Raw genomic sequence first — 19,485 nt, 5'->3', positions numbered from 1 at the left:
CTTTATTTTTATAAATTTTGTTTTTTGTATTCATAAAGCTATTCTAATACCAATATTTATGGACATAATTCGATTACAGTACTCAATAAATGTAAATATTAAGGAAGAATGATTCACCCTCTGTGTTTGCGTCTACGAATTCCACGTACTTGTTTTTGAATGCAAGGTCTCCGTTTCGTAAATTGCAATTGGAGCGACGAAAGAGTTTAAATTATATTAGAATCGTCATTAATTTTCCCAAATGTTGCTTTAAAGTTGGCGGGATAAGTAAAATTTACGTAAAAAACGTTTACCTTGAGATAGTATTTACGAAATTTTTTTGATTAGTGTTTTAAAAATACAATGAAATCAGGACACTCCAAAATTACAGAACAAGGATGAGAAAACAAAGTCACTTTTTACTAAATATGATGAAAAATCGGTAATATAGTTGACGTAATGGTAACAGTTTAGAATAAAACAAATTGGAATGAAAAATACAAAAATTAAAAAAAGTCCTCTGATTTTACTAAAGTATTGGAAATGAAGAGTATAAATAAATGTTTACTTTATATGAAATGTAGGATTTGATAGAGAGAAGTACTTAAAAAACTAACATAAAAAACATAAAACTTACTTTGACAGATTTATTATTAATATCGTCATCATTAGCCCTAATTTTTCCATTGTTGAACATAGGCCTCCTCTAGAGATATGTTTATCTATTTCTGTTTTGCATCTCCGAAATCCAATTGGTTGCAATTCTTTTGATGTCTTCGGTCCAACATGTTTGTGTTTCTTTCCCGGCTTGGCTTGTCTGCCCGTTTTGTCCATCTACCGTCTTTCATTCGTGCAACATGTCCCGCCCATCTCCATTTTCGCCTTGTATTACGGTCGACCTTTTACAGCTGCCATAAATTAAGTTAAAATTGCCATGTTGATATCCAACCTTCACGTAACTGTAAGAGAAAGACTGTTACAGTGTGCCAAACGTTACTAATATTTTTTAACAATACAATGTTGATGATATCCAGCTACTTAAAAACAGATATTTTGGTAGAAGAAGCAACAGTTAAAAGCCCTTTGTTTAAGTGAAAAGTTAAAAGCAAAGCAATGTTAGATGCACATTGTATATGTTTATATTTGCTTAGTGAATTGTTAAAGCCTAAGTGATACTAGTGAGTCTGTCTCTAATTTTAATAAACATCTTGGTAGTTCTTTAGAATAAAAAAAGACCGGTGTAATTCCCCCAGACATTTGAATTTATTTATTTTTTACACAAATGCATTTCCTAAAAGTAAATATCTTCCCAGTTTTACAAACAAGTTTATTTTATAATTTAATAGTTATGACTTACATCTGTTTCGTTTTAGGCAACATCACGTCATACAGAATAGAGTTTCGCATGCTACCAGTTTAGATGCCATAGCTAGACGACAATGCTTTAAAACTGGATACCCTACCGTTAGTCTTTGTAAGTTTTAGATGTGTTTATACTTTGTTTTTTTTTTCTATTGTCCATTGAATTATGGATTGCAGTGAATTTTCTGAATGTCAGAATTAACTGTTTTAAAAATCATAAAAACTTATTGTACGAATAGAAATTTCCAATAATAAAAAATTTGTTTTACCAATTATCTAAAAAAAAAACACCTTACAAACTAACAGTCGTTTTTTGTCGATAATAAATGCACAACATGTATAATTTTTTTAATAGATATTATATATATATATATATATATATATATATATATATATATATATATATATATATATATATATATATATATATATATATATATATATATATATATGTATATATAATGTTATGCTAGATTTAGAATGTAATTTTTGTTCAAGGGTTCAAAAATTACGAAAAGTTCTACATTTAGTTCTGGCTTCGAAATGATTGTTGCAACGTGATAGTGACAACGTGTTTTTTTTATTTTTGGAAGCATAATACATATTTACATAATGTATTTTAAGTTATAAAATTTTTTATTAAGTTTTCACATTCAGAAAGTACACCAGAGCCAAATTATGTTTAACCAGTTTTAGAGAATATGTTGGTGTGTATTAGATTTAGTAAATACTTATTTAAAAGCATTACTTAGAAAAATTGTTTTCGTATCTTACCAGATCGTTTTTAAGTGATCCATTTAAAAATTCTATTTAAATTATAGTTATAACAGCGCTGAAGATAGGGTAGATTGTAGCTTACATTATCTTAAATCCTCAACGAACTTAGATTTAAAATATGAAATAACTGAAAATATTGTTAATACCAGTCAAAAATTCATTTCCATTTAAAATATTTTTGAAAATATGGTATTTTTAATATAAAATAGTTTTTTTTTTGTTTTTATTTAAAACACTTATACCACATCAACCACGCAGGGTTATTAGTGGGATGACAAACACAATAGTTTTAATACGATTATGTACATTAAATAGTATTATACAATTTTATATCTTTTAAATAACTTAATACATTTAAATTTTTATCTGTCAAGATGGATTTGAGGTCGTCTGGAATTCCATGTGTTCTTCTTTGATTTTGGAAACATGGGCAGTCAAGTAGGAAGTGTTTCACTGTCAATGAAGTGGAGCAGTTATTGCAAATTGGCGGTGGATCTTTAGTGATTAAAAATTTGTGTGTGACAGCAGTATGACCAATTCTTAAACGGTTTATAATTACTTGATCTCGTCTACTTGTGAGGATATTCAAAGAGCTGTTCACAAAGAGCTCACTAAAATAGTTATATGAACAAACTTTTGCTTCTATATTCTAACTTCTAACTCACATACATAGATGTCCTCAGTCGATAACCAAAGCAGATTTTAGGTGGTTACGTCACATCCGTAAAACTGAGCTCGATATATTTATATACAGTGCATGGTCAGAAAGTTCTTTATGTTATGTTCAACTATTATCTGCTAGTCGGCCGCAACCATTTTTAATTCATACTAATTTACAATTTGACAGACCACGTGACACAATATGTGTCATTTATGTGACATTTGACATTTATATGACATTTGACTGGGTCAAAATATGGATGAATAGTTTTACGTAAAGTTGCAGAGTTTTATGGGAAACTTACTTAGTTAAGGAAAGATATCACAGTAAATCAAGATCCTAATTCCATATTTTTAAGTTGTATTCTCAACAACGTTTCACAAGTCGTTCTCCGTTGTCATTTCTTTCTGCCTCTCCAAAACTTCCCACTACCTCATTTCGCGTAGTTCCCCTGTTCTACCGTTAAGGTTACCCATTATAAACAGTTTTTTTATTTTCAAAATCTCATTCTACAGAGATGTTAATCGATTGTAGTTGTTTTTTCCTGATCGGAAGCATTGTCAATCGGAGCAATGAGCATGAACACTCAGGTTATCAGGTAAAACAACGACTTTAATGGTTATTTTTGAAATTGTTTCGCTAATTCTAGATTGGTATTTACAAATAGAAGGTTTTAAATAAAAAAATAAAAAATATATTCTCCCATTTTGCATGAATATTCTTCTTTGTTTTAAATAAAGAAATCTGCAACTGTAAGTTTATTTCAGTTGTTAATAAGGTGTGAAAGGGAATATTTTGTATTAGTATATTTGCGAAAATGACTCTGTCAAAATATTCTCAAGCTGAGTGGACTATACCTTTACATTTGCGTCTTAGACAAGGAAAGAGACGAGACGTGTAATCATATGGAATTGACTGAAGCCAAACCGCCACCAAAAAGGTTGCCAGTTCATATTTTATTTCTTCAATAGATTGAGAATAATGGATTTATGTCAATAAATAGATTTTTTCCAAAATTTATAATTAAACACTGATATAATGATCATTTTTTGAACATGATTTTATCATTACCTATTTTTAGTGGATCGATATAGTGTTTCAGTAAATTAGTAAACTGAAGTTGAAATCTGTAGATCTACTGAAAAATCAGTAGACCTGGTAACCCTGCGAGAGATAGTAATGGACAACATACAGGCACCAAAACATGGCGGTCACATCGAAACTGGCTTCACTTTTTAAAGATTTATTAAATGAGTGTTACCTGTCTTCTGTCTTTCCTTGTCTAAGCATTTGCGTATAAACTATCATTATTAAAAAATATCATACTGGCCGAATGTCACCTATCAATCTATCTATTTTCAATAGATGACATATTCCTTTCTTCCCTGTACCATCGTTTATTTAGCGTACATATTACAGTGGTGATTCCTCATTGGTCAGTGTCCACTCGCCACATTCATGACCATTTTCAGCTCCTGTCTACTAAGATCAATTAATCTAGACAATCTATATTAATTAAATTAAAGGAATTAAAATTTGGTAACTGATTATAACAGGTTATTAGAAAAATTGTCCCAGCTTTATCAATTTCGTATTAAAAGTGTATTATTTACCGTTAAGGTAACTGCCTTGCTTTTGATCAAAATATTTATTATTTTTGCTATGCAGTCTCTCGAAATAATTTTTCCAAAAAAATTTCATTATTTGATACGCTGTAGTTTCTACTTCAATTGTAGATTTCAATATGTTTGTTTACTTCCAATTTTGATTATTTACCTGTTACTAATTTGTGATAAAGTTTACAACCTTTTTTTGTACATTACGGAAATTGTATAGTTGTATTGGTCTACACTCTGTTTATTGTTTATGCTTTTTTAGGTTTTCTTATTTCTAAACTTCTGGATTTTAATATCAATCTAAAGCTGATCACAGGTGAACGCAGTGTCTAGATTGCTTACTTTTGTATATCTATATTATAATAGGGCGGTCCGGTGAGCAATTAGCCTACAAAAGAAAAACGAAAATTTTGGTAAAGTAGCGATTTACTTTTTAGAGTAGTCTTCTTTTAGCTCGATATAGTTGATCTAGTTTTTAACTTCTTTAAATCGTCTGAAAAATACGTTCTCTCGAGGTATACAAAATAGGCTTCTATAGCGGCGATGACCTCTTTATTCAACTTAAATTTCTGCCCGGCGAATGCCCTTTTCATGTCTGGAAATAAAACAAAGTCGACGGGATCAAATCTAAAGATTATAGAGGATAGAGCAACAATTCGAAGCCCATCTCGACCAATTTTGCTATGGCGACGACGGAGGTATGAGCCAGTTGATTGAGCGTTGTCATGGTGTAAGAGCCCTTTTTTCTTTGCTAAATGGTGTCGCTTTTTCTGCGTCGAGTCAGACGAATAATTGGGCATAGTAGAGCCTTGTGACCGTTTTATCCTTCTCCAGGTAGTCGATGTAGAGCACCTCTTGTGAATCCCATGGTGGCCATCATTTTTCCGGCCGATGGGATAGTCTTCGCCTTCTTCGGAGCACGTTCGCCGTTCACTGTTTTGACTGTTCGTTGGTCTCTGGTGCAAACGCGGTTACCATTGAGCCGACAGTTTTCTCATGCCCAAAATTTCATGCAGAATAAGATACACGCGGTATTTTGAGACGCCTACGGTCCTAGGTATGTCGTGCACCTTCAGTCAAAAATAATCGATTTCACGGCAACATTTTTCGCAGAAGCTTATGAAAAAGTACTCGTATTTTTACTTTGCTTTTTTTTTTAAACAATAATGTATGGTCACAATTTGAATTTTTGTCTATAAGTTTTTTACCTTATATTTTACATAAACAATATTTATATCATTTTTGATATCAGGAATAGCTTTATTTTCCCGTCTTTTAAATTAAAATTGATAAATAATTTACGGATATATTTGCAAAAAAGCAGTTTTTTTACACTAATTTATAAATTTTATAAATTTTTTTATTAATAAAATAAAATGTAATTAATACATTTAAACATCGAGGAATTACCGTCTTTTAAATTTGTGTGAAATGTCTCCCCGATCGGTCAAATAGTTTAAAAGTTATTTAATTTATTTATCCCTGAGGCTAAATATTTAAACGCCTGAACTTGCTCTATTAATGATAACAGACACATTTAGCAAATTTCATAGGATTCTTTAAGAATTAAACTATCTCAGAAGTTAAATGCATATTGCGTTTTCATCGAAATTATTTACAAAATAAACGTTTGAAAAAGTGGTATGTTTTTTACTTAAAAATAATTGTAATAACTTCTATATTTTTTAAGATATAGATTTGTACGTACAACCATTGGATAGCTGGTAAAAAAGCTCATTTAACATTTAAAAAAATCCTTCTATGATCAACAGGAACGAAGTTAGGGACTATTTTTAAAAAAATCATATCTCCATTGTTTATAAACATTAAGAAATAAAATTTGCACAAATTTTGAATAAAAATCTAAACTCTATATTGAAACTTATAGCTATAAAATTCATCCAATTTTTCGTAACTTACAGCCCTTCGAAACGAAGGTACTTTCGAAAGATCGACATAGGAAAGTGTAGGTGATAACTGTTTCAGCTCCGTTTTTTTTGTCGAGATCGGAACTTCAAATTGAAACACTTTTTACAAATTTACATTATCGCGCTGCACTGCTTCCAGTGCAGCTAGAAGCATCTTTTTTTAATATGGGGTAGCTAGTCGAAATATGAATAGCTAAATAGTTTTCACCGGCCGGGAAATATGGGAAACATTGGAAAAATTGAGTCCATTTGAAATTCACTGTAAACACTTTTTTTTAATTTGACTGGAAAAGTCTGTCGCAGTATTAATAATAATGATATAATTTTCATCCCCTCCCCCCCACATATATTTTTTTTTTCATTTTATATCAATGATGTAATAATATTTAATTTTATAAATTTTAGGTAATTTTTTACACATTATATTATTATATTCCTTATATTAATTATAATTATGTTGATTTCCGGGATTTTCCGAGAATTCGGGGGGGGGGGTGAAAATTATGTCATCATTATTAATGCTGCAACAGACTAATCCAGCCAAATTAAAAAAAGTAAGTTTTTACGGTAAATTTTAAATGGAATCAATTTTTCCGAAGTTTCCCATATTTCCCGGCCAGTGAAAACTATGTAGTTATTCATATTTCGACGAGCTACTCAAGATTAAAAAAAAAGAGGCTTCTAGCTGCAATGTAAGCCGAGATAATGTAAATTTTTGCAACAAGCATTATGTTGTAGCGTAACATACTCGAGATTATTTTAGAGCAGCAGGTAAATCAGGTTATTGTACAGAGATGCAGAGATGTCGGACATCCAGTTTATATGTGTTTTATTGACTTTGAGAAGGTCTTTGATCGAGTAAACATACTGAAATGGTATTCTTCAGCAGGTAGGTATTGATGATAAAGACCTACGCATTATTAAAAATCTTTACTGGCATCAGTAAAGTGTTTTAAGGGCCTGCGTAGCGCAAGCGGTAGGATGCTTGACTCGCAAGCCGGTGGTCCGGGGTTCGAATCCCACCGCCGGCAAGAACATCTAGACATTTTAAAAATGTCTATAGGCCCCAGGTCGACTCAGCCTGAATAAAAATGAGTACCTTGGGTAAAACCAGGGGTAATAATAGACGGTTGAAGCGTAGCACTGGCCATGTTACCTTCCTTGTATACCGTAGGCCCTAGATATAGCAGACTACCCTGCTATACTCCCAAAGCCGCGACAGCGGTATAAAACGGGAGACTATTATTATTATTTACTGGCATCAACGTGCAAACATCAGGATTGGCCGGGAAACTTATGAAGAGCTTCAAATACGAAGAGGAGTAAGGCAGGGCTGCATTTTGTCCCCGCTACTATTTAACATCTATTCTGAGTTCGTTTTCAATAAAGCAATGGATAATGTTCAATGTGGTATAAAAATGAATGGCGTCAATATTAATAATTTGAGTTATGCGGATGACACAGTGTTAAGTGCAAGCAATTACGAAGAACTTCAACATCTAATTAATAGGATTACCACAACGTTTGATGAATATGGCCTTAAGCTAAGCGCCGCAAAGACAAAGATGATGGTCGTCAGTAAAACGCCAATGCAACCGGAAGTGGTTGCTTAATGGTGAACAACTGGAGAGAACTAACAGTATCACTTACTTTGGTTGTAATCTAAAGGAGAACTGGGACATAAGCAAAGAAATTAGAATACGGATAGAGAAGGCCAGAGCTGCATTCTTTAAGATGAAGAAACTGTTATGTGGAAACAATATTACTTTAAGTCTGAAAATTAGATTAGTGAGATGTTATGTGTTCTCTACTCTTTTGTATGGTGTCGAAGGTTGGACTTTGACGGATACACTTCTCAAGAAACAGGAAGCCTTTAAAATCTGAGTGTATCGGAGAGTCCTACGAATAAGTTGGGTGGATAGAGTTCGTAACGAAGTTGTTTTGCATCGGATGGGAAAAGTTACGGAAGTCGTCAAAACAGTTAAAAATCGCAAACTTGAATATTTAGGCCATGTTATGCACCACCCAGAGATATATAATATACTCCATTTAATAATACAAGGTAAGGTAGACGGAAGAAGGGGGCCAGGTCAAAGAAGAACGTCATGGCTTAGAAACCTGAGAGATTGGTTTAACAGATCCTCTGCATCTCTTTTCCGAGCTGCCGTCAACAAAATTACTATAGCCAATTTGATAACCAACACTCGATAATCGAGCTCGGCACATGAAGAAGAAGGTAAATCACACAGAAATGTGATCTAATTTGACAGTCAAGCAGCCCTAAAGGCACTTATTTTCATACGGCCTAAGTTGTGAAACTGTTTAAATGTGTTTACTATGGTTAAAAGTCGAAATAGAGTGACACTAGCTGGAGTACCGAGAAGGCTAATGGACAAAATAAGTCTCTACAAGTGTGTGGAAATAGACTAGTACTAAAACAGTCCAGAATAGTGGAACTACTTACTGGACATTGCTGGCTCAAAAAGCATTTTGAGTCATATAGATTTGACAGAAAACACTTTTTATCTGTCTAGAGGATAAGGGGACCGCGTTACATGTATAATACGCCTGCAAAGGTCTTGCAAATCTGCTGTAAAAAAATAACATCAGTCTCTAAAGAGTATATTACGATGAGGTTATACTATCTATATATCGAAAACTACTTACTATACACGATATTTATAAAAATTGGTGTATAGGGATTTTAAGTTATGACAAACTTAAAAAAAAATCTTTTGACAGACATGTCACTTCCGGAAGTGAACAGCAATAGTGTTTTTGTTTTTATATTCTGCATAAGATTCTAGATAGAATTTTAATAAGGTTTCATGGGTCAAAATTTCATATTTTTTGAGTTATTCATCTTTTTTCAAAAATTTTGACATGGAGAGACAAACTAGTAGGTAATATCTCATCCATTTACAATCATATTTTTTTAAAAACCTTAGCACACAAAAAGGATGTAACGTTATTTTAGGAATTTATATTAAAATTGAATTTCTAAATACAGGGTGTTCACAAATGATTCAAATGAAATTATTGACTTACTATCGTTTAAAGTTTAAAGAAATGGAGTATCATTTGTGAACACTCTGTATTTAAAAATTTATTTTGATATAAATTCCTAGAAGTTAGTTACCAACTCTTTGTGTGCAAGGGTTTTTAAGACATTGTAATTGTAAATGAATGAGATATTAACTTTTGAAAAGTTTGTCTGCCAAAATTTTTTAAACAAGATGAATAACTCAATAATATTGAAATTTTAATTTATGATAATAAAATTTTTTATTTAGAATCTTATGCAGAATCTAAAAATGCAATAATATACAGGGTTTTCTATTTATAATAACAAAGTTGCTGTTCACTTCTGGTATAACCGGAAGTGGCACGTCTGTCAAAATTTTTTTTTAAGTTCGACATCACTTGAAACACCTATAAACCAATGGTTATAGATATCGTGTAAGTAGTTTCCGATATATAAGTAATGTAAGCGTGTCGTGACACACCCTGTTTGAATAGACCAATTTCAACAAAAGAAAACCTCAATAAAAAGGCCAAACAAAATAGGGAGCTTCGGAGATAAATGAAAACATAATACAGGAAGACGTTTTTAGATTTAATTTCAATGCAGGGCATCTGCCATCCACTTATACGTATTTAATCCTTATTAGTTATCATCAGTGCGTCATATGCAGAGGCTCTGAATCGATATTAAATCTCTCCTGTCATAGTACAATAATTATAAAAATAATTATTTACAGATGTTACAATGCCATCTAATAACATGTTAATGATTTAATGTCAGACACATAATAAATCAAAAAGCGCAGTACATTAGGCTACTGCCGCTTTTATTTTATCTTTTTAGCATTATAACGTTAGATCAGTGATTTTAAGTTCTTCCTCTTCTATTTTTTGTGTAGACATTACTCAGTCTATTTTTCAATGTGCCTCTAGTAAGTTATCATTTCATCGTTTTCGTGGTCTTCCCACTGATGTATTAGGGAAGCATCTTTGGTCGTCTTTAGTACTGTATTTGTTTTCATTCGGTTTATGTGATCGTTTTATTATACTCTTTTATTTCTTACCCACTCCTTGAGATTATCCAAATTGCATCTCCGTCGTATACTGGACGTCTAGCTCTGTCCCATAGTGTCTTACCCTCGCTTTTTGTAATGGTTTTCATCTCTGCTATTTCTAGCATTTTTTGTCCTCTCTGTGTCAGGTCGTGTTTCTGTCACGTGTGATATTATTGGTTCCATGACTTTTTTGTAAATTCTGCCGTTCATTTCTTTACCGATATTTTTATTTTTCCATATTGTTTTATGTAGGCATCCTGGGGCTCTGTTTGCTCTATTCACTTGATCTTCCACACACTTCTGTTTTCAGCTATCCTTAACTAGATAGTGCGATGCCTAGATATTTAAATTCCATCACTTGTTCTATCATCTGACCCTCCAGCTTTAATTTGCATCATAGTGGAATTGCTGTTATAATCACAGATCATATTAGTGGTCTGTGGTTATAATTGTACATTTTGTTTATTTTGGGAAAATTCACATGTTAGATTTTCTGGCCGTTATATTAGACTGGTGCAGCATAAGTTGTAAAACATCTTCACTTTGAGAGATTAGTATTGCGTCGAGTCGTCTGCATAGCAAATTATTTTAAGTTGTTTTTTCCCATTTGGTATTCGCTTTAGTTCTAACATTTTTTATTATGCCATTCATTATCAGGTTAAACAATAAAGAACTCAGGGAATCCCTCTGTCTTATCTCATTGCCAGCCTCAATTGCGTCAGTTAGATCTTTTTTGTCTTTTACTTTTATTGTGTTATTCTGGTAAATATTTTCGATAGTTTCGATTATTCCTAGAGGTATCTGTCTTACATACAATAAGTGGGTCTTTTAATTTGACCCTTTCAAACGCCTTCTTAAAATCCATAAACCATAAATATACCGGTTGTTGTTGAATGATTTCTCTTGAACTTGCCTCATTATAAATATAGCGTCGGTATCACTACATGATCTTCACGATCTAAAACCTTGTTCTCCTGCTAGTGTTATCATTGATCTCCATTCTTGTGGCATTCTATTATTTTTGAGAATAGCTTAATAGTTGTTTTGTCAGGTGTGGTCCTCTGGTACTTTAATTCCGGATATAAATTAGTACTATTAGACTCGTTTATTTTGTCTAACCATTTCTTAACAATTATTAGTATAATTATTTTATTTTTATAGTACCAGGTCCTCTCATACAAGTTATTTAGACCATAATATTGATTATAGTTGTCGAAATTACCTAATTCTTTTTCACACTAATAAATAATCATCGTTCTATTAGTAGAAATGTAGATTTTACACAATTTCCAGTTTTTTGCTCATTACTTAAAATATCAGTTGTCCTAATCAGTCATTTGATGAATGTTAGATCCACATGCCAAAACATAAATATGAAATTCGTTTTAATACATTAAAATTATTAAAATATTTTAATCGTGAGTCTGTCAAATGTTTTATAAATAAACGATGTCTCAAACACTAAATATTTTTGGTGGCATGTCCGCCAAAACAAACAGTTAAAAATTAACCGCGAGTGACATTTGGTGTTTTTCGTTAATTTTCTTTAAAAAATTATACTCTTATGGTTTTGAGAACACAGTTCTTGGGTTTTTGTATTAATAATAAATTCTACTGATTTTTAGTAAAATGATTTTAACTAAAATTTTAAATAAGCATGATTTCGAGCTTCATATTAGGTATTCACATTTATTTTCTTTGTCATTTTTTGAATTTATTCGTATTGTCATAGTAAACATACATGTTCTTTTTATTGATTGTAAAGTAAAATAGTATTTTTACTGATCTGTAACAAGAATCTAGTCTGAGCAGATCTGTAAGGACTACTTTTTGAAGAAAACTTCATTTCTTTTCTAATTTTCTTGATTATGATTTTAAAACGTTTATTTTGGAGCAAAGTTTTACCAAAATAAAATAGCGAGAATTATATTTTCTATAAAACTAGATTAGTTAAAAAACTTTAATTTATTTCCCATGCTGCAAAACGGCAATAAATACAAAAAATGGGGATAAACAAGCCTGCTCTTAGAACATGCACAGCACTTAGAATCTTCGTAATTTACTCAGAAAATTTTTAAAATATAATACAACAGTTCACCAAATTTAATTAAAATCGATGGTTTGCCATAATAATTTTGCAATCTAAATTTAAAAAAAAAGTTTTTAAAAGCTTGCAAAAGAAAAACTAAACCATAAAGGAGTTTGAAATTTTGTTTCACATATAATAGTGTAGTTTACACATCTAACGCACAATCTGGAAATCATATAAGACCACTCAAGTTTAATGAATTTCAAGGCAAACATGTGCCGGAAACTCCTGGATGAGCGTCTCATCAAAGGATGAGGGAGAAGAACCTTGTTCGCAAGAGATACTTATACAAACCTAGACTTAGATGAAAAGATAATATATTAAAAGATTTAAATATCATTGGTATACATGATTGGAGGAAGGATGTGATGAACCTAAATATATGGTAACACATCGTAAAGGCAGCGAATATTCACAAAGGGTTGCAAAGCTACACAAAAAGAAAAAGAGAGAGATAGAATATGCATCCTTGTAGGACTTCCCTCATTATTTTAACATTTTTTCGTAACATATAAAGTTTTATTGCCGCTCACTGATTGTAATAAAGTTGGGATCAGTTTTTCATGTTTTACTCATTTTTTTACCCATAATCCGTAATTCAAAACCCCTTATCTCGATAAGTTCCGGTCCTAATATATAAATATTACCACAAGTAACAATCACTGCAGTATATATTGACACGACTAATGGAACTAAGCATCGTTTGTCGAAATTTGGGCTTAGTCGGACTATTAGATTTCGAGTTACAGTGGTTTTGTAGTGAGGCTAATTTGCAATTTTTAAAGCAATTAAAAAGTTGTAATTATATGGTCTAATAAACCATTTCATTTTCTCTTCTCAGTAATGAAAAAATATTGTTGAAGTAAATTAATACTCGATCGGCGTTAATTAATGGCTTTATCGGAAAAATGGTTAAAGTTACTTTAAGGTGGTCGTAATGCTAAAAATGATGCTGAACACATTGGTCACCTAGATTCGACAGTCGTTGCATAAAAGAAAAATGTTTAACAAAATCGATATGACTAATTGTAAATTGAAGATTGTAAATTATCAAAATAGTAGACGATAATGTACAGGTACTTTTTACATTGTAGAGAGTAGGTTATTGACCTTCTGGAATGAGTTTTGGTTTTTGGGAAAGTTATGTGTGCGCAACGTTTGCTCGTTCGATTAAAAACAACAACCTGTCAATGATTTATATCGTAGTTTGTAACAGTTTCAGTTTCAGATTCTTGAAGTTATAGACGCACTTAAAAAACTAGTCAGAAACAAATCACCAGGAATAGATAATCTCCCAGCTAAACTATATAAAGATAGTGATCACGATAGCATGATAGCACTACAGCAGTTTATAAAAGAAATATGGACACAGAAATCCCTTCCACGTAATTAGAATATGGAAATTCTTTACACCATACGCAAAAAATGAAATATTTTTGAATGCTCTAACCACAGAGAAATTACGCTTTTAAATACAGCATACAGAATATTCTCCACTAAACTAGGATTATATGGTGGCACCATATGCAGAATAAATAATAGAAGAATTCCAGGCTAGTTTCAGAGGTGGTAACTCGACAATTCATCAGAAAACACTGAGACAAATTTTAGAAAAAAACGTTGAAATATGGCATAGATACTCCACATATTTATAGACTACAAGGTAGCCTACGACTCTATAAATATAAGAGAAATGTTCAGAGTAATGAAAAAGTTAGGAGTATCAAATCAGTTGGTAAATTTAACAAAAATAGCTCTGGAAATAGTTGAACGTAGAGTACAAATCCAGGGTAAACTGTCTAAAATTTTTAAATAAACTAACGGGCTACGATAGGGACACCCTCTTTCGATCATTGACTATGCTGATAGTATCAAATACTCAATTATATCGAGAAATACAAAGGTAAAACTACAAAACAATACGCCCAGTCCTAACAAGGTTCAGAGACATGGACTCGAACAAAAAGTAATGAAAGGTTCTAAAGTGAATCTATGAAACGGTGAATAACAATAGGGTATGGTGAAGATAAAACTTCGAACTTTATAGAATATAGCAAAAACCAGATAACGTAAGTATTAAGAAAAGGCGTCTGAGATGGGTAGAGAATATAATGCAGATGGAACAAAATAACAACTAGAAAAACGCTACTTGATAACTCTGAAAACTTGTGAAGTTTTTAATCGCAATTTGCGAATTTGCGAAAATCGAGTGGGCTCATGGATAATAATATAGTCTTGCGGATCGGTGACATTTAGGTCACGTGGTCAATAAATTTAGCCCATTAGAAAAAAATACAGGGACTGCTTTGTGTCAGTTTTCTCTGTCAGACTGGGGGAACAAGCCTGTATTGCAGCTCTCAGTCTATTTTATTATATGTATATAGTTATTGTATTATAATCATAGACATATAATACAAATCGATTCATCGCTGCACTACATTACCGTTTCCCCAGTGCGACAGAGAAAACTGACGCAAAGCAGTCCCTGCATCTTCTTTATTGGGTCGGGTTTATCAACCACGTGACCTCCCCATTGGTCATTTAGGTCAGGTGGCCGATAAACTCGGTAAATTATAAAGAGATGCAGAGACTGCTTTGCGTTAGTTTTCTCCGTCACATTGGTAAAACGACGCAGTATTGCAACGCTTTATATTTATATTATAGGTCTATGATTATAATTGTGTCAATGAAATTATATGTGATATTGTTTGTTATTGTGGACTGTCTATGATTGTGGATTCAAATAAAAACACCCCATTTAAATTTTATATTTTAAATTTATTCGTGCTCACTAAATTCATACTGCATCTTACCTGACTGATGTTTTTTATCCAAATTTGTCACTTTTCAAAAAACAATTGTGTTCTTTAAATATCTAAGATAATATTATTGAAACTGTTTGGTATTTGCATCACCATTGTTTGATTCTAATCATGTAATGGAATTCCCTAAAGAAATTATTACATACATGTCGTTTATGAATTTAAACGAAAAAAAAAAAGGAAAAACTAAATATTGAAATATAAAAAACACATAATAATCAGTGATTTAATTTAAACACAAAATAAAATTTCATTGGGTTATTTTCCTTGTTCTATTTGGATTAGTAATATCAATATCTTGCAAGACTTTAAAGATATTAGGGTATCGAAGAAATAACTTAGTGGGTTGTATGAAATACTTACAGACAAAGACTAAATAATGAAAGGGTGGCAAAAATACAGGGTGTAGAGTAAAGAGTATTTATTTATTGATACCAAACGAGAGAAAGCCACTGTCAAAATTATACAATAATGCAGTAAAAAATAATTTAAATCGCAGGCTAAAACTGGAATACAAAGAAGACATAAGAACATAACATAAGAACCTGAGTTCTAAGGAAGAACAATGAACGAACACAAGAATTCATAAAATAGCTCAAAAATGAAAAAGCTCCAGGGCAGAAGTGATAAAAAACATGGATAACAGGTATCAATGCTACTACTACAAATATTAAATAGAGTATTTACTTATTTATTATTAACGAGCATCACCCATTTATAAATAAAATATTACAAACTGATACATTAAATCAAAAAATTTACAAGCAATAAATAAAAAACATAGTATGTGTGCCAAACAGAAATATAATAAATTACAAATTGAAAAAATTTTAATAGTAGCTTGTTTACACCATTCTCCAAAGCACATAGTAATAAGTCAACATTTATTTTATTACCACATGTATACCTAGTATTTTCATATTCTATTCTAATCTACAATTCTACTATTCACACATGTAACCGAGTAACAGCACTGATGATAGAATAGTCATTCCGAAAGCGTTCTGTGATGTAGCCCGAAAGAGTTATTTTAAATAAATACACCTATTTATAAAGTATTTTTTAATTAAAAGTTTTTATTTTATTAAAATTTAGAATCAATCTGTTCATTGAAAAAAAATTACAAAAACTACACCCCTGAAACAACTATAAAATTTTGAAATATGAGAGTAAATCTGAAAAAAACATTTACATCAATTAAAGAAAACAGATCAGTGCAGAAAATATTGGAATTGAGTAATTTATGCAAATACACAATATCAGCTTGAATTCGCCTCAGAGACAATTTACAAATGTTAAATGTATTTCATGTCTGAGATTGGGAACATAATGTCACGTAAAGGTCTTTGTAGTTTAAAACTTAAATGTCTAATAAATTTATTTTGGACTCTCTCAAGATTGGAATGCTCTGCTTGCTTCTGTCACAGCAGCACTTCCACTCATGGATTTTGCAAAGTAATTAAAATCATTAAAAATTATCTATTTTTTTTACGGTTGAATCTCCCACCCATGCGTCTCTTTCCAGCAGACTAATCAACATCCATGTTCAAGCAAAAAATCTTTAAAAAAACAGCTACTTTAATAATTTAATTACGTATTAATTATATTCAAAAATTGCAAATGGTATTTAAATGTATTCAGCAATTCGTATGGAAGACACCGTTTTGAAAAGAACAATTTGTGAAAATAATATAAAATGTAATAACTAATACTGAGAACAACAAACCGAAACGACGACGTACAGAACACACGCATTGTCACAAGATTCGGATGCTTGACAGAAATGAAACTGGCAACAACGCAACGGTCAATAAAATGCAAAGAATAGTAAAAGCGGCATATAGTCCATAAGAGCCTATACTGAATGAGAAACGTAAGATGGAATAGTTAAAATAATTGTTTTAACATTAGTATTCAATTGAAGGATAAATGATAATTGGACGAAGGTGAATGAATTAGTCAAATCAGATATTTTATACTTTAATCGGATATTTTAACTTTATATACAGTTGTTGTGGTCAATTCATTTATGTTTTTATATTTGCAATCTGGTCCTCTTTGGCCATCTATTCTAATTCGCTATTATGACAATTTTAAAATTTTTTTTTCTAACTACTTACCAAAGTAATCGGTTTTCAAGTTATATTGGTGATACTAAAGTCATCAAATGGGAAAATACATATATTTTACTTGATTAAACATTACTAATTTAAATAAAATTACTATTTATAAATTATATTAATATTAAATGCTATGGATGCTATATACGTAGACTTAACTTAACAATATTATTCTAGTAATATTCTGTTTCAGCAAATAAACCTCAGTTAAGTAAGCAATTTCCAAACGTTTCGTCCGAAAGCGATCTTCAGAGGTACAGAACAGCACATGGCAGTGACAGAAAGAGCCCTAGTCTGTCCAATCCCACCGAGTCTCTGAAGCAAAAGGTTTGTCCTCAAGTACGTTCAAGTTTGTACTAACTATAACTTATATAGTACTAACAAAGATATGCATTGAATTTAGCGATTTATTTACACACAACTATGGATTTCTATTTCGCAGAAAAACTTATCTCGTAAAAAACTTGACCTTGTTAAACGGATGCAAAAGTGTCTAAAATATTATCATAAATACAGTCATTAATCAGTGTTTTATAAATACAATCATTAATCAGTGTTTAATGATTATGAACGTAAAATCATAAAGAAGTTTATAAAAACTTCTAAAAAAAAAATACCAAATATTTTATCTAACTTTGCCGAAAATCAAATAATTCGATCATTTGTTCTTCCCTGGGGTCGTATTTTCGAATTCAATCGAATTTTTTTGTTTATGAGTTTATTTGAATGAAAAATTTCGTATACGAATTTGAATGTGTATTTTTGAACGTCCGCGTCCTTCAAAATGTTATACGTATACGAAAAGAATTTGCACCGGCAACACTGCAAATTCCAACAACCAAAACTCAAATAACAATAAGAAGAATAATTGACAGTTTTACTTAACCTATTTTGTGGTGATTTTGTCATCTAAAACTATTTGTTTCTTGTAAATTAGCTGAAAGGAGTAAAAAAAGGACATAAAATATGTTAGTTCGGTGTAAGCCGAATAAAAAAAAAAGTTATTTAAGCCTATCAACTACATTGTGAGGAGCTTTGTTAATCTGTATAATTTTTGAAATTGTACATCCGAATAATCATTTAGAGGGTTAAAAAAAGGAGGGTAAACTTTGCCTCTTCGTTTTGCCAATATTTCCGCCTCTGCAAGGGCATTAACTATATTTTCTTCTATTAAAAACAAAGTTCAATGTAAAAATATTGCATAAAAAAAAACGATTAAAAACTATCAGCTGAAATCTTATCTGACGTACACGGGCCCAGTGACAACTGAAATGACAACAATTACTTTTATCGTATACTAGCATCGAAATTCCAATTATTTAGACCCATTCTTAGTCGCCGTAAATGAAAAAAATCGTACACGCATTATTTTAAAATACAAAAAACTGAATTTTGAGCGAATTTCTTTTAATTTCGTATGCGAAATATGCTCGAATGAATTCAAATTACGACCCCTGGACGCCGTCTGATATATAACGGTCGTACTGCAGCTCATTTTTTGAAATATTTTCTGTTTAAGCTTCTCTGCCATTAACCCATTAATGCCCAAAATTAAATTTTTGTCAAAACGAAATTAAAACTTAAGAATAAAATAAAGAGAGGTTTTTTTTAATAGCAGTATGCAAAATTTACGTTTTTTTTTTTTTGTAACTCTTTTTTGTATGGACGGGAATGAAGGACACAATATTGCATAAAACATTATTTATTTTTAAATTTTTACAACGTCTGATATTTGACAGACGTGAAGTATTTCTCGGGAGAAAGTTCCAAATTACATATAATTCATCGATATTTGGTACAATTGCCATAGTTGCTGCACCTTAGTTGTTTTTTAATTTTGTCCACCAAATGACCCATATTACCCACACGAATTTCGTCAGCAACATATTTTGAAGATTTTAGACATACTCCACGTGGCGTTGGAATATCTGGAGCTGTCAGCAGGGCCTATACAATTCATCTGTAAAATTCTAATAAAAGAATTTGCCTCAATGTTGCGGTAAAGAAGCCACATGTTGACTATTGTCTCATTCAAGCAAAATCTAAATATCG

At 31.4% G+C, this 19,485-nt stretch overlaps 1 protein-coding gene across 6 annotated transcripts in view; it reads left to right on the top strand.

Moving 5' to 3' along the window:
* The window catches only part of LOC140437434 (voltage-gated inwardly rectifying potassium channel KCNH6-like), a 713,853-nt gene that overhangs the window by 250,470 nt on the left and 443,898 nt on the right, over positions 1 to 19,485 (top strand). For 4 of the 6 annotated variants that reach the window (XM_072526969.1, XM_072526967.1, XM_072526968.1 and 1 more), the window contains 2 exons: positions 1,353 to 1,453; positions 17,627 to 17,772. In XM_072526969.1, coding sequence (XP_072383070.1) covers positions 1,353 to 1,453; positions 17,627 to 17,772 — 247 coding nt within the window. The remainder of the gene's footprint in view (positions 1 to 1,352; positions 1,454 to 17,626; positions 17,773 to 19,485) is intronic. The other 2 variants (XM_072526970.1, XM_072526966.1) reach the window with 1 other exon arrangement.

This window comes from Diabrotica undecimpunctata, chromosome 3 (genome assembly GCF_040954645.1).
Source record: "Diabrotica undecimpunctata isolate CICGRU chromosome 3, icDiaUnde3, whole genome shotgun sequence".
Classification (NCBI taxonomy): domain Eukaryota; kingdom Metazoa; phylum Arthropoda; class Insecta; order Coleoptera; family Chrysomelidae; genus Diabrotica; species Diabrotica undecimpunctata.
This window is presented reverse-complemented; position numbering and strand designations above follow the sequence as displayed.